A 24,315-nucleotide genomic window follows, 5' to 3' on the forward strand; every position below is an offset into this window, starting at 1 on the left:
ATACACAGGAACCCAGTGCTGGGACCTCATGTCACAGCAGGAATGATTCATCAGTAAGGCAGTCAGAGTTCCCAGGGTAAATGATTTCCATTTTACCCCTGGACTAGAAGATAAGGATAGAGCTGTCTTTAAAAAAAAATTAAGTTTAAAATTTCTGACATCTTTTATTTGGTAATATCTTAGAAATACATATATATTAAACTTTATTCTTCCTAGTCCCTAAAACACTTGGGGTAGGGAGAGATCTTACGAGTAAAAGAAAACTCCCCAGGGCCAAGCATGAGGATAAGAGATTACAAAAACTTGATTATGAAGCCTAATCATATCTAGTTAATGGAGGACAAAGAAATTTCTTACGAAAAGGCAAAAATAATCAAGCTCTAATTTTATTTTATTTTAAATTTGCTGAGTCCAGTGATTCAATTTTTCTAGGGAGAAGTCTAAAAGACCCTTTACTTCTTGAATTCAATGAATAGTATGTTGTGGTTAATAATTTATTCAACAAACATATCAAAGAAGTTTGAAAACAAGCAACCATGCTAATTTAGTTTATTATCCAAAAAGTGTGGGGTTCAGTATTCAAGTAATGCTTTCAATTTAGCTAAGAATCAGATCTGAGAATGTGTAACCCGTCTACTAGAGGTGAAGGGAGCTGCACAGAAGTTCCGGCCAATCATTCGATCATTAGCTATTAGTTATCTATTTCTATGGCAAGTACCATGCTAGGCAATGGATATATAGAAATGAAGAATCAAAACTGAGTCAATAAAAAAAAAAAAAAAAAAAAACTGAGTCACTCATGGTCCAGTGAGTATCTGAATGTGTAATAGATTATTGTAATATACCATGACAAGGGCCATGTCACTCTAAGTGCTGGGCGTTCTAAGAAAACATGGGGGTCATAAGACAGTGATTGCCTCAAAGAACTGGGAAAGGCTTCAAGGATGAGGTGACCTCTGAGTTGGGTCTTGGAGGATGAGCAGGTGTGTTTCTGACATGGGGGGAGCTGGTCATTCCAGGCAAGGGAACTGCCTGTACCAAGATGTAGAGTCCTAAATTTAGCAGATCTTTTAAGAAAGCTGAATGTTGCTAGAGTGTTTTGAGCTTGTACATGAGTACAAGGGCAGGGTATAGGATACATGGGTAAATTCTCCCATGGTTTTCCTGTATCATCCTTGCCTGTTCATTCACTTTATAAAATAAGACTGAATGATCCTTAAGGTTCAAAATTTTATGATCCTATGAAAGGGAAAAAATTCTGATCTGAGTTGGAAAAAAGAGCTTGGGGGTGAACAAGGGTGTGGGATTGTTTCTATGAAAGTGAAGATTTGCAGCTGCTTCACACAAGTTACACTGAGTAAAGAGAAAAAAGGAAAAAAAAGACTTTTTTTTCTATTCTTAGTACGTTTTGACATGTGCCTCTAGCACTATTTGGAAAGAAGATGACAATTTTTCTTCCCAATAACAAATACTTCTTTTTTCATTTTCTTTTATTAGACTCCCTTGGCAAATGGAAAGTTTTTGTCCTGGTCTTGTTCTTAGACAGAAAAGCATGTATTTTAAAACTAGGCAATCTATGTCTAAGAACCAGTTTGTTGTCATTTACAGATAGGCACATGTGCAGGGAACCAGGGTCTAAGTTCTGGGCAGAGCTGCCCTGTAACGGTGTTCTTTGCAGACTTCAGACACCAAAACTGAACCTCAGGTTACTGGGATGAGAGAAACAACCTGTAAACCTGATAGGCTGTTGACAAATGAAAGAGAAACAGAAAACTATTTCCCATGTGGTACATAATCTCAATTAAAAACATAGAAGTTGAAAAAATAAGGTGTCTTATAAAAGACAAAGACATGGGATTTTTCTCACACATTCTATTGAAAATTACCATGAGCATTTATATTCATGGGGAAAGAAATGAATGTGTTGTTTATTTAAATAACTGAAATTTAACTCAAGAACACAGAGACTTAGTTTAAATTTAAACACTAGGAAAGGATAATTACTTTTCCAAATGATACTCTCTGAGAGTGTAGTTTTACAAGTAAAGGAAATCAGAAAAAAATTTTCTGATTTTTTTAAAGCTTGAATTTTAGCTAATTTCTTTTATTTTAATATCCAAAGTCCTAAAGAGTACTTGAGCTGTTTTGCTACTTTGAGATTGGTAGTTAAAGACTACTGATTGCTCTGACATAAGTAGCTTGGCCCCAATACGCTTGTACTCTCAGACAGGAAACCTTTGCATTTCCCTGTTCTCATGCCTTTCAGAGAAGCCTTCCTTCACATCTTCATCCACCCAAAGCTTAGCCACTTTTAAGATCAAATTCAAACCATCTCCCCTGTAAAATGTCCATTTGATCATCTCTGCTTGAATAGTTGCTTTCTGCTCAGAAATTCTTCACAACCTATTACCCATCACTTAACTGCCAATTAATCCCGTGCTAGCTAAACAAGCAACCATGCTAATTTAGGATAATCCCATTATTATCCTGAATCTTGTATTGTTGCCTCTCAGTAGGAGCAGGTGTTTGTGCCTAACCTCCTCAACAAGATCATTGCTCCTTGAGGACAGAGACCTTCTCTTCTTGGCGTCTTTACAGAGTTGAGTTCGGTAAATATTTGGTGATTTGTGTAATTGGATAATTCAACAAACATTTACGAGGCAGCCACCATGTGAAATGAACTAAGGCTAACAGTAAATCTAGAGTCAATAAAATGTAAAAATCTTCAGCCCATCTGTAGATGAGTCGCTAATTTCTATAAGTTATTAAGTCAGGGTCCAGACTTCTTTTTCGTTGGTGACTCCCTTGGGCCTCACATGGACCCTCCAGGTTCACATTATTCTAATTTCCCAGCAGTCCTGCTGACGTTAGCAGTCTTTTCTCTACAGTCCCTACAAAAATCTCATTTCACTTGGTTGGTTCTGATTGGATGATGAGAAAGTTTCTACTCCCCCACCCAACCTCTGGCCCCATGTATGAGTGATGGGACAGGATGAAAGTGGATGGGTTAGGGTGGTGTTGACAGAAAAACAAACCATTGTTCTGTTACCAGGACAAAAGTAAGTGAATGTTGAGTAACAAAAAAACATATATCGGCTGTAACTTTCTTGCTCACTATATAAAAGTTGATAGAAACGAATCTCTAATATAATGAAATTAATTGATTTCCTTTAAAAAGAATTTTCTTTTCTAAATTTTGTCTTAGTCCTCACCAAAAAATCCCACAACAGGAATAAAAAAAAATGTGCCAGTTTTGAGATGCTCTCAAATACAGAATACAAAAATATTGGTGCTTCTTTTTGTAACAATTTAATTTGTTTCTTAAACTTCAGTCAGGGCAAAACACTACCACCATGGAAATGCAGATTGTTTCAGGATAGGTTAAAAAAAAATTTGATACCATAGCCATTAGCCACATGTTACTATTCGAATTAAAATTAAATACAGTTAAAAGTTCAATAACATTCACATTTGTCACAGTGCAGGTGTTCAGTGGTCACGTGTGGCTAACAGGTTGGACAGTGCAGATGAAGACTATTTCCATGGTGGCAGGACATTCTATGTGCAGCAATGATTTAAACTATGATATTTATTTCCAGAATTTTATCACAGATCAGATTTTTGAAACCATCTCACATAGGACAACTTAATTAGACAGGTAAAAGCAAATTCTGAGGGAGTTACAAAGAACGCCTCATGCCTTTCACCTTAATGTCTAGATGACTCCCAGTTTTATGAGGTTGGCTGGATGCCCTTCAGTGGCTATTGTTAACTGTCCCATCCCAGTGCGGCAGTTGAGTCCTTCGTGGCTAGACCCTAGAGTCTCCAGTGAGTAGTCGGTATTCAGTCAGCTCCGTCTCCTGCTGGAATAGAGCATGCCCTCAGCCTCAGCGCAGTTACTCATGCGCTGGCTGCAGCCAAAGCAGTTTGCTCCTTCCCACTGACCCCATGGCCAACCTTCCCATTGAATCTTTTTCTTTTTTATTGAGATATAATTTACATACAACATTGTGTAAGTTTAAGGTGTTCAATGTGATGGTTCGCTCCATGCCTATATTGTGAAATGCTTACCATTGTAAGGATAGTTAACATATTCTTTACCTCACATAATCACCATCTTGTTGTCACGGTGAGAGTATTAAAGCTCTCCTCTCACAGCAACTTTCAAGTATACAATACAGTGCTGTTAGCTGTAGCTACCAAGCTGTAACTTAGACACACAGAACTTGCTCGTCTTATAACCAGAAGTATGTGCCGTTTGACTAACATCTCCCCATTTCTCCACCCTTCAGCTCCTGGCAACTACTCTGTGTTTCTATGAGTTTGATGTTTTTGATTTCACAAAGAAGTGAGATCATACAGTATTTGTCTTTTTCTGTCTGACTTATTTCACTTACTACAATGCCCTCAAGGTCCATCTATGTTGTCTCAAATGGCAGGATTTCCTTCTTTATTATGGATGAGTAATATTCTACTGTGTCTATGTACCACGTTTTCTTTACCTATTCATTTATGAATGGACATTTAGGTTGTTTCCATGTCTTGTTTGCCCATTTTAAAACATTGCTTGGTTTGTTTTCATAATACTGAGTTTTGAGAGTGTCTTATATAGAAGTCCTAGATACAAATCCTTTATCAGATATATGATTTGTAAATATTTTCTTCCAGTCAGTGGCTTGTCTTCTCACCCTCTTGAGATGTCTTTCAATGAGCAGAAGTTTCTTGATTTTTGATAAAGTCCAATTTATGTTTTTTTTTTAATGGATTGTTGTGCTTTTGGTGTTATCTGTAAGAAAACTTTTGCTCAACCTGAGGTCACAAAGATTTTCTCCTATGTTTTCTACTAGAAGTTTTATAGTTTTACGTTTTACATTTAAATCTATGATCCATTTTGAGGTGAATGATGTGAAATATGAATCACAGTTTATTTTTGCATGTGGATATCCAGTTTTTCTAGCACCATTTGTTGAAGATTATCCTTTCGCCACAGAATTGCTTTTGTTCTTTTGCTGAAAATCAACTGACTATATATGTGTGGGTCTATTTCTGGACCCTGTATTTTGTTTACTCTATTTGTCTATTCTTAAACTGATACGTTGTTTTGATTACTTGCGGTTTTACAATTTTGAAGTTAAATACTATAAATCCTCCAAACTGGTTCTTATTTTTTAAAATTGTTTTGGCAGCTCTAGGTCCTTTGCATCTCCATGTGAATTGTAAAAGCAGTTTGTGAATTATACAGAAACAACCTGCTAGAATTTTGACTGGGATTGCTCTGAATCTGTACATACATTTGGGGAGAAACATTATAATAATATCAAGTCCTCCAATCCATGAAGACAGTATAACCCTCCATTTATCTAGGTCTTCTTTAATTTCCTTCGGCAATGTTTATAGTTCACAGTGTACAGGGGTTGCACATTTTTTTGGTTAGATTTATCCCTATTTAACATTTTAAATGTATTTTAAATGGTATTATTTTTAATTTCCAATTATTGGTTGCTAGCATGTAGAAATACAATTGATTTTTGTATTGATCTTCTATCCTTGCTAAGGATACTTGTACTAAGTACCCTTAGCATAATTGCTAAGCTTACTTGTTAGTTCTTATAGTTTTTTGTAGGTTCCATAGGATTTTCTGTGTATAAAATCATGTTGGTTGCAAATAAATAAGTTAACTTCTTCCTTTTCAATCTGGGCATCTTTTTTTTTGCGTTACGCGGGCCTCTCGCTGTTGTGGCCTCTCCTGTTGGGGAGCACAGGCTCCGGACATGCAGGCTCAGCGGCCATGGCTCACAGGCCCAGCCGCTCCGCGGCATGTAGCATCTTCCTGGACCGGGGCACGAACCCGTGTCCCCTGCATTGGCAGGCGGACTCTCAACCACTGCGCCACCAGGGAAGCCCTAAATGTGGGCATCTTTGAATTCTTCTCCTTGCCTTATTGCACTGGCTAGAATCTCTAATACAATGGTGAACAACAGTGGTGAGAGTGCACATCCTTGACTTGCTTCTGATCTTAGGGAGAAAGCTTTCAGTCTTTCATCATCAAGTATGACATTAGCTGTAGTTTTTTGTAGATGCCCTTTGTCAAATGGAGGAAGTTCCCTTCCATTTTCAGTTTGCTGAGAGTTTTGTTGTTTTTAAATCAGGAATGGATGTTGGTTTCTGTCAAATGATTTTTCTGTATCTATTGAGATGACTATATGTGTTTTTTTTCTAATTATACGATAAATTACATTGATTTTTGATTTAAAAAAAACTTGACTACCTGGGGAAAATAGAGTTTTTATTTATTTTTAATTTAATTTTTATTTTCTATTCGAGTATAGTTGATAAATAGGGTTTTTAAAACAGAGAAATCAAGTTGGATTTGAGTTTAATCTACTTGACTGCCTAGTTATCATAGCACAGTTTATTAACTTATGAAAGATTATTTTTCTAACTATGATTGTTTTCAAAAACTCTCAAAAATTGTTAATTTTCAGAGTGAAATGATATTGAAATAGATAAAATTTGTAATGATAATTGGATTACTAAGGTTAAATGCAATGTATTCTATTCTTTAGTCTTTTTATTTTATTTTTTAAATTATTTTTATTTATCTATTTATTTATTTTTTGCGGTACACGGGCCTCTCACTGCTGTGGCCTCTCCCATCGCGGAGCACAGGCTCCGGACACGCAGGCTCAGTGGCCATGGCTCACGGGCCCAACCACTCCGCGGCATGTGGGATCTTCCCGAACCGGGGCACGAACCCGTGTCCCCTGCATTGGCAGGCGGACTCTCAACCACTGTGCCACCAGGGAAGCCCTCTTTAGTCATTAGTCTTTATGATTGTGTTCAAAAACTCTCAAAAATTGTTAATTTTCAGAGTGAAATGATCTTGAAATAGATAAAATTTGTAACTCTAATTGGATTACCAAGGTTAAATGCAATGTGTTCTATTCTTTAGTCTTTTTAGAAATGAGAAAATATTTGAAGTGTCTACTTTTCATGAGCTGTTAGGCATTTCCAAACACATTATTTTTCAGTGTAGGGTGAAGTGTTTTGTGTGGTTCCATCCATTTACACAACTCTCTTTCCCCTTCTCTATTTTGTGAGAACATTGGTTGGGAACTATCATAAATCAACTCCCTTTTGGAGTCATTTTCCTCAGAGGAGGTTGCAGGAACACTGCTCTGGGTGACCCTGGTAGTCCACAGAGAGGGAACATGAAAGAATTAAACAGTAATACCACCCATCAGCTACTGCTCCCAGAGAGATGCACAGGAAATGTTCCTGATCAAATTTCACTTGAAACTCAGAGCAGGAAATGACTGTTCCCATTAGAGGGGAATTAAAAGATTCCCTCAGGCCTCAAAGGCAGTGAGGTTGATTGTGCCACTCAGCAAGTTGCCAACGTGAGAAGGCAGATAATGAGCCTCTGGCTGGAGACACCGAGCCCATCTGCCGTTTCATTAACCAGTAAACCAGGTGGGGCAGGCTGGAAGGAATCCAAGCCTTTGGAAGCAATGGCGTGATCGAGACTTCATCCTCAAGGAAGTTAAGCAACTTCTTAAGCAAAGACTAGGAATATTGGCAATACAATGGCAGGACTTCAGAGCAGGGAAGCAGGGTGCAAATATTGCCCGTACAGTTTCCGACCTATGTTTCCTTCTATTTTCTTTCTGGGCCTCCTTCAGTTTTCTTGTGTTATCGTTAGGTGACATACGTAAGGCAACTAGCTCGTTACTGGTACATAGTTGTAAAAGGAGAAAGATGCCATTCATAACCTAGGTGACTTCTAGGGACGGATTTTGCTCCATGGAAAGATGCTTCACGTTACCTGAGACTTAACTGGCTTGTGTGTGATGAGATGAGGAGCTGGTGTTGACTTGCTCTGCGCGTTGCGGGAGCAGAACTTGGAGTTCCCAAGGCAAACTGGGTGGAAAGGAACAGAGAAGTGAATGTGAGTAGAGAAATCCAGAAGGAAGAAGAAAGGCTGGGTGAAGGGCCAGGGAGAAACCCCAGAGTGAATGCCATGGTACTTCAACAGCAGGAATGCCTGATGTTTGGAGTAAAAATTGTATACACCTTCCTCATATATTGCACAGATACGCAAAATTGGAACTTTCTTCATTTCTCTATACCTGAACTAAATTTTGAGTCCCCTTTTTAATGGGTAGCGACAAGATAATCTTCTGATTCAGTGTTAGCTCAGATACTGAGGGTTGAAACTCCATAGATTATGGCTGTCACTTCAATCATTTCCTATTCTTCCTCAACTCTTTCCTCCTTTCTGCCCAGGAGGTAAGCTAAGTTCCAGAATGAAGTGACTTTAACAATCATCCAGGTCAGGGGAAGAGGATGTCTAGTCCTCAATCATCCCGTATCCATCTCTGGCAGCCCCTGAGCTGCACCTTCTCCCACCAGCCTCCGGATGCACCTTCTACTGCTTGTTCTGAAGTGACCACTGTCCTCCCAATAACCCTCCTGATGATCTGTTCAATGCAGGCCACTCCGGGTCCTGCTCACTGGGGCATAGATCCCAGATTCCTTCACGCCCCTTGGCGTGAGTGTCACTCCCACCCCCCTTTCAGGGGCCACAGTAAATTTGTGTTGCTGTCCCCATATCACCCTGGTGGCCCCTGAGGCTGCCCTTGGGCCAGATGTCTGGGCATTTTTCAGATTTTGCTGGTGCCAGTTTCTTTAAGAGACTCGCAGACTTCCCATATTATGCTTTGAGAGGGAAGGTCTAGTCCTTTCCTGCCTTGGGCTCTCTAAACCCATCTTGGATTTCCAGTTGTCTTCGCCACCTGGACTCAGCCTAGGCAGGGAGTGAGGCCAGGGTCCAGGAGCACCAAATACTCACAAACTCACACTCCCGCTCTTCTCTCCCCTTTGAAGTTCTTTCCCTCGACAAGAAAAGTCTTTCATCCTCTTCTTGTGTGGCTGAATATGGACTCTTCATCTTTCTCCTCCCCATATATTGTTTGAGGGTAAACTTTATGTCTTCCTCCCTCAGACTTTGGATCTTAACAATTAAAGCTAAGTTTCTGGAATTGAGAAAACATTTTTTTCCCAGGTATTGTGGCTCTCAGCTCAACTCTCTGCTACACAAGGGCTTTTGGGGTCTAGCTTTTATCTGACCTCCTCTTAAGAGCACATAAAAGATATTATAGCTGCCTGAGTAGTTGGAAGAAAGATAATGGTAAAAGGAAATGTAAGGAAAGGGAACTTCGATTCATATTTCAAATAATATTCACTACACTAATAGGTGTTTTCAAATTGGTAGTACTGTGCTGGGTGATGTGACATAAGCAATCCTAAAAATTAAAAAAAATATATCTTCAGTATTATCTACATTTTCTCAAATATTTGGTTTGAGTTGTTGTATGTAGAAATACAGGAAAAACTGAGTTGTAAGTCTAAGGTGACAAACCATGGAAGAGAGGCAACAGGACCCTAGAACCTGTGTTGACTTTCCTCCTCATGTAAAACTCTGCAGAAATGTGGACTTTCATGGGGCCTGGACTGTGGGTTTAAGCTAATTTCATCTCAGAGAGTGAGTATGTCCCAGCTGACATCTGGGTGAAAGAGGAAACAGTCAGTAAAGGTTAGCTAATTACAGTTGTGGTGGAATTAGAAATCGTGGTGGTAGGAATGTTCTTGAAGAAGCAGATACCCCTGTGCCAGTTGGGTGGGGAAAGAACAACACGGTGCAAGGTCAAAGCAGTGGGTATCCCCTTAGCTTGTTTAGAGCCCTAGGTGAGAGAAACCGAGACTAATACCCTAACCCACCTTGTATCTCCTACAAATCATTACCTACCACATAAAATAGCGTTCCAGAGGACCTCAGCATGGTCATCGATCCATGCTGGTTTGCTGACCTTGCAAGCAGGTGCTGTCTCTCTCTGAGCATCTGTTTAAGTTGCTATGATCAAGTACTTTTGGGTTGTCTGTAAGCTGCTAAGTGTATGAGTCACGGTTCTTCAGAGAAACAGAATCAATAGGAGATATATACAGAAAATATACAGAAGACATCATAGGCTATATATATCTATAATTATATATTTATTTTATCATCCTAATATCCTATATATATTCTATTATCCTCTGTCCTATTATCCTGTTAGGACATTCTACTATCCTATATGTAGTCTATGTATCTTTCATATCTATATCTATCTTCTCTCTATTTTTAGATCTAGATATGGATTGATTTATTTTGAGGAATTGGCTCATGTGATCATGGGGGCTAGAAGTCCAAAATCTGCAGGGCAGGCCAGCAGGCTGTAAATTCCAGCAGGAGTTGTTGCAGTCTTGAGTTCAAAGACAGCCTGGAGGCAGAATTCCTTCCTCTTTAGGGACCTCAGTCTTTCCTCTGAAGGCTTTCAATTAATTGGATGGACCCACCCACATTACGGAGAGTAATCTGCTTAACTCAAAGTCTACTGTTAACCACAGCTAAAAAAAATTGCCTTCACAGCAACAAGTAGGCTCGTGTTTGACCTCACAACTGGGCAACTTAGCCTGGTCAAGCTGACACACAAAGTTAACCACCAAAATAAGGGCGTTTGCTTTTGTTTTCTCTAGAGGCAAGGACAGTGGAAATCCTGACTGACACATTGTTTCATCAGTCAGGTTTGAGCACCAGTGGAAAGATGGGTGAGCCACCAACTAAAGGAGTTCATGAGAAATTCTGTGGACTCTGGACTCAAACAGAGCCGCTTTGCAATTCAGAAAAATGTGACCCGGAGCTGGCGAGAGAGGCATCCTGCCCACCTCTGTGAGAAACCCAGCATGGTTCCTGCCCTTCAAAATGGTCAGCCTGGAAGTGCCAGGAAACAACCCCCTCGGCATGATGTTAACCTTCTCATTGACGGTAGCAGTGGTGATGAGGACGTAACCCCCAGGTGGGGTTTTCATAAGACAGAAGCTGGAGTGGAGCTTGAGGAGAACAGGTGTTCCTGGGTGTATCCAGTAAGCCTCTAGGAATGTCTAGACATGCCTGGGGGTAACATTGCTGGAGACAGGAATCTCTGTCCGGGCAAATGGAGACAGTGAGCCCATGGAAGTTGTATCCACAGGCTAGAAAGACCCAGAGACTTCTGGCTTATATTCTTTTTACTTTACAGACTGAGAATTCAATTAGTCTTGATACACTTTTTGTGGATTCCGTAGGAATTCTTACAGGTATTGTTATCTATATCTATCTACAAACTGTTTGAACTCTACCCGATCATTAAAGTCAAGAGTCCAGGGCTCAAGATGAGCAAAACCATCTCTGTTCAAGGTCTACCGTATAGACATAAAGATGAGTGTGTTAACGTTGCATAAAATCCGGTCTTTGGTCAAACTTATGGCGCTCTCTGAGGGTCAGCTGACTTAGCTGACTTAAAGCTGTAAGCTATCTAGCTGTTGGACAAGAGCACAAGATATGGGGTAAGAGAACCATGAATTCAAATTCTGATATCACCTTGACAGGTCTGTGGCCCAGATTAGTTATTTAATAATTAAATCTTCATTCCTCCCTCTCCTTCTGGATCTGTTATAAGCTTTAGCGCATAGTAAGGACTCAACAAATTGTAGTTGTTAATGTTACCGTTGTCAGTTTCATCTACCATCCTTTCCATATTTTCCCCTTAAACTTCAGCTGACATCTGTGAAAGTAACCGGTAAGTATCTACTGTGGTTCTTAACCCAGGTGGGCATTTGGAACGCAGGGGCATTTGTAAATATTGCTGGGGAGGGGCACTGTGTTTGGATGTCACAATGACTGGGCGTTCCGCGGGCATTTGGTGCCCAGGGATCAAGGACAACAAACGCTCTGTGGGTCAGTCTTGCATCATGAATTAATTGTCCCACTCCAAATACCCCTATAGTGCCCATTAGTGAGAAATGCTGTGTTTTCCTTTCTGCCTATTTTGAGTTAAAAAAGAGAAATGAAGTGGAAGAGGAGCTGGGCCCAAGAAGAGGGGTTTTCGAGGGCGTAAGGTGAGAAGCACTGCTCCAATTGCTTTGAATTCACCACTCCCTGATTCCTTACAACAACCCAGTCATTAATTCCCATTTTACAGGTGAGCAAACTGAGGCACAGAGAGGTTAAGCATAGGAAGTGCTTATTCCCCTGGTAAGTGGAGAGCCTGAATTCAAGGCCAGGCGGGCTGGCCCTAGGGGCCCATGCTCTTAAGCACCCCATTATCACGCCTCTCGAGAAGGTAAAAGAAAGCAAAATCAAATTAAGCAAAAATCATCACACAATACAAAACACTAGCGGTGCGCATAATTGGTTTTAGAGTTTTCTATGCTAATGGAAAATTCTTTCTCTTTTAAGCTCAAAAAGATTAAAATGAAGTGATTTTCTTGGGTAGTGCCTCCCATTATGTTGTAGGAGAAACAATTTGAGGAAAGTATTAATAATCTCAGTGGCACCAAATGCACTTCTCTACAATTGGAAGTGAGCCCTCTTTTGGTGCAGAGAACATGTGTGTGCGTGCGTGTGTGTGTGTGTACATATATTTTTCTATCTTCTATTTATAGAGATAAATTTATATTGAGGTATTATTCCCTCTCCATAGTATTCGAATGAAAAGTTTGATATTAAATTTTTTTCAGAGAATAGAATTATACTTTGTTACTTAAAGGGTGAGGTGAAGGAGTGAAGAGAATACCTTGACTTACAAATAACCTACATGACTTTAAACAACCTGCGCTTTTGTATATTCCATAATGATGACCCCAAGTTGCAGATTGTCAACTTTTCCTTAATGAGTGATGAACACACACTTAGAGGTGTCTCATGCTGACCCTGCTGGCCAGTTGGCATAGTATTTTTATTTTACTTTTTATTATTATTATTATTTTTTGTGGTATGCGGGCCTCTCACTGTTGTGGCCTCTCCCGTTGCAGAGCACAGGCTCCAGATGCGCAGGCTCAGCGGCCATGGCTCACGGGCCCAGCCGCTCCGCGGCATGTGGGATCCTCCCGGACCGGGGCACGAACCCGTGTCCCCTGCATCAGCAGGCGGACTCTCAACCACTGCGCCACCAGGGAAGCCCGGCATAGTATTTTAAACTGTGTTGTTTTCTTGGTTTGTCCAGGAGAGTTTGTACAATTATTTGAATATTTAATACATTTTGCCATTATTTTAAATAATTAGTAGTAAAAAAATAATACTAGTGATATGACAATTGCAGCAGATGTAAGTAACTAGTCATGGTCAGGTGTTTAGCTGAGTTAGAAACATGGACTTTTGAGGTTAAGCCTATCAAGTATGTATTAAATAGTGAGTGAAAATGTAAAGAAATAAAATGTACAAAATGCTAGAAATAGGTTGTTGAAGCTCAGGACTGACAGTTGAAGGGCACTAATGGTAGAAATGGAAAATCTTTAAAATTAAAGATTGGAAATTAGATTGGAGACACTCCAGAGATCCGAAGGCCTAGGGAAGTTCCCAGAGCTTCTGCCAGCTGTTTCCTCCTTCAAAGCACAAAGAAGTCAGGTGTTCAGTTTTCACACAATAAATACTTCAGTAGAGTCAACGAACATCGTCACATTCTCTTGTTCAATCCTATGCGGTTTTTTTCCTAGTAAGCTTCTCTTCCTAAGAATAAAAGAAATTGCTTTTGTTCCACACTGATGTCACTTCAAGTAACTCGAGCAAACTAGAATTGAGATAAGAAATTACTTAAAAAATTTTTTTTGTCTCTATGTACTTGTCCTGCTTTTTGGTGTATAGCATATGCGTTATGTATCCTGAAAAGAGACGAATGATAATCCATTTACACCACTATTAGGGAATTTTGTGATTTTTAAAACTTTCTAGTCAGGGAAGCTCTATTGTTTAGTCAATTGTGAGTCTGTGTCCTGCTTTGGTTTTCAGGGATCCTGGGCATACAAAGGTGGTCATTAATATAAGGTCATGGGAAATCATTGTTGCGTCAGTCCCTACCTCTCTCAACTCTCCTTTGTTCTTTAATTCAGACTTTTAGAGTTTAAACAGCGCTTTCAAAAGTTGGACCAGGATGCCATCAGTTAAAATAGAATAAGATCAATCTTTCTCAATTTTCAGGAAAAGGAATTATCTCTTTAAATTTTTTCTTCTATAAATGTTCTTAAAATCTTTTGTGTTTGCTATTCCCAAGACCAAAATGAATGAACAAATTGCTAACAAATATGACCATAAAATTTGGGAGCATTCTACAAAGCAGATCTTTTATTGACACATTATCGTGGTTGAGATATTCTATATATGACTGCAAAAATAGTCACACATAGAGTTATATATATGTAATCCTCTATCCTGGTGGAATACTGTTTCATAGTCTGCAAAGACCACAGAACCTAAAGAACTTTATGACTTCCAGGTGCTCTTTAACCTAATAATGTAAAGAGGAAAGAGTTGAGATATTGCTCTTCAAGAGAAGTCACTTCCATTGGCACCCCATCACTTAAGGCTGCTCTGGGGCTTGTGGAAGTGGCCCCTCCTGCTTCTAAGGTGGAGGGAGGAGGTCTATTCCTAAAATGCAATGTTCCTTATGTGTTTTGATGTAAAGTCATACGTGGGAATTTAGTACAGTGTAAGTAACAGGACGACTAGTACCATTGTTTGCAGACCTTTCTGAGGAATGGCCCCGAAATTGTCATTGTTTGTGAAATCTGAGAACCAAACAGCCTTCTTACAATGCGACTCTTGGACTATAATTCATTCCTAAGTTGGCGATTATTCACGCAGACTCCCTGAAAAATGACCAAATGATCAGGAACAAAACACTGAAAATAAATGTGATCTGTTCTACCTGCAGATGATGGGGTTCCTATCTTGTGCCGTGTTCAAGCTCTTTAGGCTTGTCTTTGCCGTGGCAAGACAGTCAATCACATCTGTCAAATGCAAATGCAAACATAGGTGGTTCTCAGCCAGTTAGAGCCAGATCAAATCCGTGTTTAGTTCACCATCTTGCACAAAACCTTGTTCACTGATTTTGTTTACAAAAATATCCTCTCTGCCAAAGAAGAGATGGAAAAATTCCCTTGCAGAGCCAGCATTCAAAATTACTCATTATCTCCACAAGAAACCCTAATGTAACCCAAGAACAACTTTTACATCTGTTTATTAAGAGTCTCAGATTGTCCTGGCTATGAGATTTATGTTCATATGTATTTTGCCAATACTTAGCATCTGCATCTAAATTTTAAAAAGAAGGGGATTAAGATAAAGTTTTATTAATTATGTATGACCCAAACACCAAAGATACATCTCAGATTTTTTACTAAAAGTTAAAGTCAGTTAAGTAATTTTTTTATAGAACATTGGCTTTTAAGCACAGAACATTCCTCCAAGCTTGATTGTACTTCATAGAAAAATCTTTGGGGCTTTTTTTTTTTTTTTTTGGTTGTAAAAACAGCATTGCTAAAATCCTTACAAGTCAGGAGGGAGCGCCCTCCTCTTTTCTTTTTCCAGCTATTGTTACACACTTGGGATATTGTTTTTATTGTTTCCTTATGGAAAATAATCCAGATTTTATCCTTGAAAAATGATTACTTTTCAGAAAGATTTTTGACCTGAAATTTTAGGAAGTATACACTTAAAATTTTCTCAGCTCTTCAGTAGTCTTTTTAAAAAAACAAAATAAATTTTTTCTCCACAAAAATATTTGCTTTGACTTTTGACACTATGATGTGATTATTATTACTTGTTTCTATTTGAAATTACCTTTTTAAAGTACGCATTCTTTGTAATTATTAAAATGTGCAATGTAAATATTTGTAAAATATAAAAAAATAAAATTATAATCACCCACAAATCTACACCCAGATGTAATTGTTATGCCTGTGTTTTTTTCTTCTATTTTTTCTCTCTTTACTTTCACATATACACATACACATTTTGAAACACAACTCAGATCACACTGTATATACAGTTTAGTATCTGGCTTTTTGGCTTAAAATTTTGTTATGAGCATCTTTCTATGTCATTAAGTATCCTTTGGGAAAAATACTTTCAAGCTCATACAGTATTTCACATACAGCCAAGCCACATTTTATTTTAAAATTCTATTTATTTTAAAAGTTAATTAATTAATTTATTTTTGGCTGCGTTGGGTCTTCGTTGCTGCGCGCAGGCTTTCCCTAGTTGCAGCGAGCGGGGGCTACTCTTGTGGTGCACGGGCTTCTCATTGTGGTGGCTTCTCTTGTTGTGGAGCACCGGCTCTAGGGGCACGGGCTTCAGTAGTTGTGGCACAGGGGCTCAGTAGTGTGGTGTGCTGGCTTAGTTGCTCCGTGGCATGTGGTATCTTCCCGGGCCAGGGCTCGAACCTGTGCCTCCTCCACTGGCAGGTGGATTCTTAACCACTGCACCACCAGGGAAGTCCAAAATTCTATTTATTTTTGATATTTATTGCTTCTAATGTTTCACCAACCAAAATGTGACAGGGAGTCTTGGGTGGACTGGAGCTAGAGCTCAGATGCTTCCAGATTGTTGGATTAGGCAGAATCCTGTCCCCTAGGGGTCCGTTGGAATACTGTTATTTTCATGGGAGCTGAAGAACATCCTGAATTTACAAAAACTTGAATGCTGCACAGATATTTGCGAAAATCTGAAGAATTACGGAGCCTGTGATGATATCAACTTGCCCCACAAAACCTAACTCCATCCAAAGAGAGAGAAATTCATCACGACTGAAAACGGGATCAAAATAAAAGGTACGTCCTAGCATCAGGGCTTGATGTCGGAAAGGGAGTGTGGTGGTTCTGCGTCCAAGGTTCTGACTGATCTCAGAAACATTCCATTTCGGCGCCTGGTGGAAAACGGCAATGTCCACGTATTGACAGATTGTGAACTCTGACACTTGGCAACCCAGGAGCTCTGCTTTGGACAAACCCTAAATGAGCTTCATAAGAAGGTCTTACCTTTCATTTCACAAGAATATCTGCCGTAGGCAGATGTCCCGCGCTGGAGTGTGATAGCGGCTTCACAATCTCACAAACTTTGAGAAGAGCCTGTTTTCAGCAGTGTAGGTGTCGATGACCACAGAGTAGCAGTGTTGACAATGGCAGTGACGGACTACAAGAGGACGAAGTCTCAGTTGAGTATTGGCACTGAATGAAGCTGTCGAAGACCCAGAGTGGAACAATGGTGGGGAAAGGAGAAAACTCTTATACTCTGGAATACTGTACATCTTTGATGTGAGAAATCCTCCAAACTGAGTGCAAGTTTGATTTTTGAATCAGAAGACAGAGGCAGCATGACAGCTTCCCTGGCATCGAGAACAGCAGATTCCCAGCAGCAAGAGCAGCAGCATCTTTTGCCTCTCACTGCGTCTGCTGCAGCAGGATCCTGCCCTGGCTAGCAATGCAGCAGGGAGCCACCAGGACTGGCTGTGCATACACATTGGTTCCTCTGCAAGTATTAGGAAGAAGAGGACTCTATATAATGAAGATGGAGGCTTAGGGCTGTTGAGATTTTAGGTATTAATATTCATGTGATTGCCTTTATATTCCTAAGTTTCTGAAGCCTGAAATATTTACATTTCATAAATTATGTTGTTCTAAATATCTGTGTCAAGTTGGGATCAGTGCAAACCACTCTATGTATTTGTATTCATCAGCTTGAGTTGCCATAACAAAATACTACAGACTGAGTGGCTTGAACAACAGAAATTTATTTTTCATAGTTCTGGAGGCTGGGGAGTCCAAGATCAAGGTCCCCCAAGTTTTTGGTGAGAGCTCTCCTTCCTGGCTTGCAGATGACGGCCTTCTTGCTGTATCCTCATATGATAGAGAGGGAGAGAGAGAGAGAGAGCGAGAGAGAGAGAGAGAGAGAGAGAGAGAGAGAGAGAGAGAGAGAGTGAGAGAGATCTCTTCCGCTTCTTATAACGGCACCAGTTCTATTGGACTAGAGCCCTACCCTTATGACCTCATTTAATGTTTATCACCTCCTCGTATTTGGATCTGCTGGGGTCAAAAAGCCACTGTCATAGATCTGTTTCCACCACAACTCAAATCAGCTAGAGACCCTTTTCTTACCCAAGGCCCCAGTCAGAGCTGGTGGGCCTGATGGCCAACTCTGTAATAGGCTAGAGGGCCGCAAAGCAAAGCAACTTGCCTTTCATGCTGGAGAAGCTATTTCACCACTGCAGATCCTAGAAACTTCACTGAGATGGCAGGACCCTGAATTTCCCCAGAATGTATCTCCCATCCTCTGACACATGTGTGTTTTTCTTGGGCATCTTGGACCCCTGCAACTTTCTGTTCATTCCATCCGACCAGCATGACATTGTCAGTGTAGTGACCCAGCGTGATTCTTGGAACAGGGGACTGATTAAGGTCCCCTGTGGATAAGTTGTGACAGAGATGCATAAAATTACACTTCCAGATGAAAATAAACTGCTTATGACGATCTCTGCTTATTGGAATGAACAGACAAGAGTTATTTTGGAAGAACTGCATTTGGAGGGAATGTTGAAGTGAATCTTGAAATGAACCTAGGGGATCTGATACACAGGAATAGTAATGAACAAAGACATAAAGGTAAGTAAATGCAGGATATAGAAAGTGATTGGTTGACTAAGTGATACATTCAAAAACTATTTATTGAGCACCTACTAAGTGCCAGTGACTTAACTTTGCTGAGTTTGTAAAAGAGAAAGGTAGGATGTGACTGGGCCTTAAATGACAGAATAAGGAGATGGTGCTTAATTAAAAGGCAATTGTAAACCACCTGAAAGTTTTTAAGCTGGAGCGTGATGATTAGAATTGCTTTTCATGAGGATTGATCCGGCAGCAGAGGCTAATATTCCAGCCGGGAAGAAGCAATGAGGATCTTAGAGCAATGGCAGTGAGAAAGGAAGGGGAAGGATCAGCTGAGGAAAAGTTGTGGATGAGGAATCTGCATCTGTCTGGGTATGGGGGCCAGTGAGGGACATGAGCCAGAAACAACTCAAAGGCTCTGAACTTGAGTGATTGAGATTAACAAAAGAAATAATGACATCAACAGGAGGTTTGGTATCAGGTGGAAGATAATGATAATAATAATAGTAGCTGATATTATTAGACGGAAGCGCCTTGAGGGCAGGACTGTGATTGCTTTGGTTCACACTTTATCCTCGGTGCTTGGCTCACAGAGGACAATCAATAAATATTAGTCACAAAATATATGCTCGATCTCACTGAATTGTCACATCCATCCTAAGAAGGAGGTGTAATTATGCCCCATTTTTTGCTATCAATTTTATTTTTTATTTTGGACTACCTCAGGCATATACAAATAAACAGGAAATAATGATATATATACATAGATATTTATCTCTATATATAGATATCTACTCCTCAACTTGAGAAAAAGAAAGTAATACAGATATTATCATTATCTCCATTTTACAGGTAAGAAACCTGAGGCTGAGAGGGGTCAAAAACTTGTTCAAGGTCACACAGCTAGCCCATGCTGCAGCTGTGACTTGAATATAGGCCTGTCTGTCATACCTAGTTTGTGACATTGATGGGACATCCATGTGGAGGTACTCAACAGGTGGATGGAAATATCATATGTGAGGTATGGAGAGAATTTAGGAGTAGAAATATTGACATGGGAATTGTCTGCATCAAAATGATGGTTGAAGGGACAGCAGTGGGAAGGGAATAAACAGTAAGTGCTCTGAGGATACAGACTTGTGTTTGAGTGATGTGCCTTCTTGGAGGGAGAACAAAATATGCGAGTCTATTTTAAAACCTGGCCTGTTCATAGAGTAAGAGCTCCTTTTATGCTGGTCCAGAGTGTCCCCTTTGGTTTCTAGAAAAAGGGCAGAGCTGCCTGCAATCCACAGAGTGCTTATTCTCTATGTCTGGCATAGGGCGAGGCCAAAGAAGACATTGGTATTTGGCATCATTGGCTTTATAAAAATCCTGGAGGTGAGGATGTTATTTTTTCTAGGCAGAGCCCCAAATGCGGCTCTAACCCTATCCTATTGGGTAGCTAGCCTGCTTCTAGCTGAGGCTTGGCTTGTATAGAGATGGGTGCCCTCCTCCACTCATATCCTCATGGACCGCTGAGGCTTAGCAGTGCTGAATAGGATTTTACTGAGTTTGTAATCGTTAGCAATGCTACCCTCCTGAGGAAAGAGTTCTTGGCTTCACTCCAAATCAGAAGTTTTAGTTGCCTCAGGAGAAATGTAAGAATTCTAGAAAAAGTCTTGCCAGTGTTTGAGAAGCCTCCACATCTCCTCACGCCACTGAAGAGCACAGCATTGGGGGAAGTTCCCAGTGAACATCAAGTTTGGATATAAAAATTCCTATAGTAATATTATTTGCAACTAGACTATCTGTGTGATAAAAATTTCTTAAGGAGAGGTTCTGCAGAAGAAGTTTGGTAACACACGATAAAGTTGAGGTCTTGGAGATGACATGTGTCATCAGACCTCTTTAATGACATTATCAACCCCCTTGAGAAAAGATCAGAGACACAGGAGGTATATTATTTTGACTCTCAGAGTCCCTTCTTTAGAATGTCAGCATAGGCGAGGGTAGGTACAAAACTTAACCTCTAAATCTCAGTGGCTTCATGCAACGACCACCGCTACAAAAAGCTGTTCTTTTCACTCAGAAGAATCTGCTGTGACACTTCAGAGTAGCTCCCTTCCAAGTAAGGACTTGGAGAAACAGCCTGTTTTTCTCTTCATGTCAATCTAATGCTGAATAGTTTGTGGCCACAGTCACGTTATATACTCAGAGTGAATTTATCATCATTATTTTCTCTATAATTTCAAGATAAGATCTCCAAAGAACAAGACAAGGGAAGAGAAAGCTGGAGGGCCACAGAGGTTTTGCAGAACTTTGGCTTCAAAATGACACAGGTCACTTTCCACGGCCCTGGTCCACGGTCCCACCCAACAGTAATAGAGTGGGGAAGCATAGTCTCCTGTGTGCCCGTGAGGGAAAGGAGAATTAAATATCTACCATTTTCACAGAGGTAGAAAAGCACTGAAGCATGAGCACTAAAGGTAAAATGAGGGCAACTATATTGTGTGCTGTCAAGGGAAGAAGTAGTTTGACGAATATGCAGGTAACTAGGTCTTAACCTTATTGTCTGATGTTTTGCTTGATGGTGAAAATAGTTTTGTTGAATTTTCCATCCAGGATTCACAAATGCTAGCTTAAAAAAAAATAGCCATCTTCCAACCCACTGGGCAAAGTGACTCTGTGGTGTAAAAAGTAAATTGATGTGCTATAAATCTGGATGCGGATCCCTCTGCAAATCACGCAGTGTTAGAAGAATACATTTTTTTCTCCCCTTCTTACTTCTTGGTTCTGGTGCCAGATGGAGAGATTTCTGCTCTGTGAACACTCAGAGGTGCAACAGTTATCCACATGATCCTTGGTTCATAACAAATGCAACAGTAGCAAACTTTAGGCATTAGGTATATGATCCTGAGTTCACCTATTATTTTCCATATAATTAACATGGAAAATGTAGGAAGCAGGTCAATCTCCTTGAGGCTACTTTTGGCATTTCCACATGCTCTGTTGCCATCTTACTGGTCTACTTTTCACTTCCTTGGTGTTATCCATATCACTGTTATGGAACTTGGTATCCTCCTCCTCTGGGTCTCCCTTCCATTTCCCAGCATCTGCCATGGTACCTTGTGCATGACCGTCAGTAAATTAATATCAGTGATTCTTAACTAAATGAATGGCTGATTTCACTTTCTGCCCTACTTAGGATCAACGTGTATTCTAGCTTCTCTCACTCCACTGCCCACCAGCTCTTGCTGCTTTGTTCAATCTCTTCTGCCCCACTGGGTGGTGGTTCAGAGAAGCTGTGAAACATGGGGGCATGAGGCAGTGCAGAGAAAGTGAGAAAGAGCAGAGTGGCTGTCTGGGGTCAACACAGCTTGTGATCTAATAAGCTGGATAGCGATCGGGGCTGGGGGTCAAGTCAAGGAGGATTCCTCAGAGAACTGTTAGTTCAAACCCAAATGTTTACTTATAGAGATTTTTTTCCCTATTGTTATTTTATTTCTAGCTTATTCTGTGTTAACTTATCCTAATAAGTGGAATGAGGTCAGAGGCTGAATTGGAACCAGAGTGCTCCTGACGCTATTCCTGGTGTTTTTTAGTAACAAGAAATTATACTCTGGGTCAGTTTTGCCATATGCAAACATCAGTTTACTGAACTTGTCCTAATTGCCTCCCAGAGTGGAAGGAGGATGAAATGATAAAAGATATGTGAAGGGGACCTGAAAATTTAAAAAAATGCAATACTGTATTGATTAAATAAACATTTATTTGGAAGGTTGAAATGTGCCTACCATGGACTGGACAAAAAGAGATTAAAAAAAAACCAATGTCTACAGCCAAAGAATTTACAATCCAGGTAAAAGAGAGATGAGTAAGAGCTAGGAAAAAATTGGATAGATATTATTCTAAGAACTACGAACAGTTTTATGAAATAATTAGTTATGGTAAACCTTTACACACAGGTTTGCAAGAAAAAAAGGCGGGGGTGGGTGGTGCCCTTTGGCTTTTCCAAATGGCTTAGTACTAACAGTGGCAACAACTACTCTTAATATCATAAATGGAAGAATGATGCTTTATAATGGATGCTTTGTTATCTATATCTTACAGTTCAGTTAGTTAGAGCTAAGTGAAGATGTCAAATGAGCATCCAGTACTGTGCCAAGGGAAAGTGTCTCTTCCAACGGTAAAGTCACAGGTTGATGTGAGATGCCTGCCTTAACAGCACTTTCTCGGGCGCTAACACTGTTGCTATTTCCACCTTCATCCCAAATGCTCTGCCGCCTATGATGAAATATACAGACAGGGCCCAAGAGGCCACACTGGATCTGGAGTGTTTGTGGCAGCCTTTTTCCCGCCCCACCCTGAAGTCCCACCTATCCTGGGACGCTCTGGAAGGAAGCCCATGGGCGGTGTGGAGCAGCGCTTGGTTCCATCTCTCCTCCAAGAGGCCACAGCCACCGCAAGGCCCCCATTGTGTCTCGGGGAACAGTAACCCGACAGTCTTACGCTGGCTGCCCTTCTTCAGAGGAAGCGAGCGGCTCTGGCTTCCGCGACCCTAACCAGGCAGCCAGGCAAGGGGCGGGGCGGGACGGCGGCAGGCGGTGCAGGTGGCAGTGGCGCAGAGACGCGCGCTCTAGGGCCGCGCGCTCTAGGGCCGCGCGCTCTAGGGCCGCGCGGGCGCCCCGGGGCCCGCACGCCTGCCTCGCGCGGGCGCCGCCGCACCTGAGGGCGGAGCTAAGCCCGAGACCCGCCCGCTCCCGGGCGCGAAGCCCCCTCCCCGCGTCCCTCCCGCCGCGCTGCAGACTCGCGCAGGTACGTGAGGCCTCACCCGCCCGGGACCAGCAGACGTGGGCTCGCCATGGAGCACATCCGCACGCCCAAGGTTGGTGCTACGGGCGCGGGCGGAGGAGGGAGAGCGGGAGCAAGAGGAAGGATGCTGAGCCGACTGGAGGCCCGGCTTCCCTGTCCGGCGCAGACCGAACTGGCACCGCGAGCGAGCGAGGGAGGAGGCGGCGCCGGAGCCTCTCCCGCTTCGCCGGGAGGCTGGGCTTCCTCTTGCTGCCTCACAGGCCTAGCCTTGGCTGCTGCTGGATCTAACCTCTTGTCCTTGGGGATGCTCAGTGGACAGAGGGCTGGACGGGAGGGAAGCCTAACTGCCAGTAGAGTAATGGGGCTGCTGATAGGCTGATAAACGCTTCCTTCTGGTCTAGCACTAGGTTGCTGCTTTAAAAAATTTTTTTTCCTGTTGGCTGCTCTGAGCAGTTGAAAGAGAAACAAGCCTTCTTAATAACAGGTGCAAGGAAACGAGTTACGTGCAGGTGCGTTGAATGCACTCGGGAAGCTTGTTGAATCTAAGGGTTCAGACCCGCCCAACTCGCCCTTCTGCTTCTTGGTCCTCAGGCTATCAGCTGCAGTGGACCTTGCACCGAGCAGATGATCAGTGTTCGCTGTAGGCTGAATATTATCAATTCTTCCATCTTCTTGCCTTTTCCAGTGGGTTGCAGCTTACAGATTCGTCCACTGGTCTGTTTTAAACAACACCAGATCTTGCCAACTCAACAAAAGCGACTGGTCCCAGATCATTTCAGTTAAATAACACTGGAAACGTTGACCGCTGTACCAAACCTTACTATTCATGGTTGTACTAGTAATAAAATTTAGAGCGAAAAAGGTGATCGACATTCCTGATAAAAACCCTAAATTAGTGACAAAACCTATTTCAGGAACCTATTGGCTGTCTCTTGTTACTACCACTATAGCGCCTTGCGTTTCCGGGATGATCTCCTGTTCAAAATCTAGGTCCTGACAGTGAAGTCAAAGCTG

At 41.2% G+C, this 24,315-nt stretch overlaps 1 protein-coding gene across 7 annotated transcripts in view; it reads left to right on the plus strand.

The window, feature by feature from the left end:
- The first annotated feature begins 16,916 nt into the window (after positions 1 to 16,916).
- Positions 16,917 to 24,315, plus strand: part of MTMR7 (myotubularin related protein 7) — a 100,878-nt gene continuing 93,479 nt past the window's right edge. The window contains exons 1-2 of one of the 7 annotated variants that reach the window (XM_082863778.1): positions 16,917 to 17,448; positions 17,589 to 17,699. Coding sequence is in view for 3 of the 7 variants with exons in the window: in XM_082863774.1 (XP_082719900.1) it covers positions 23,351 to 23,374 (24 nt within the window). In the remaining 4 variants the exon portion in view is untranslated. Of the gene's footprint in view, positions 17,700 to 17,738; positions 18,511 to 23,222; positions 23,375 to 24,315 lie in introns of those variants that run through there. The other 6 variants (XM_082863776.1, XM_082863777.1, XM_082863779.1 and 3 more) reach the window with 6 other exon arrangements.

This window comes from Leucopleurus acutus (genome assembly GCF_964270905.1).
Source record: "Leucopleurus acutus genome assembly, chromosome: 21".
In the NCBI taxonomy this organism is placed as follows: Eukaryota; Metazoa; Chordata; class Mammalia; order Artiodactyla; family Delphinidae; genus Leucopleurus; species Leucopleurus acutus.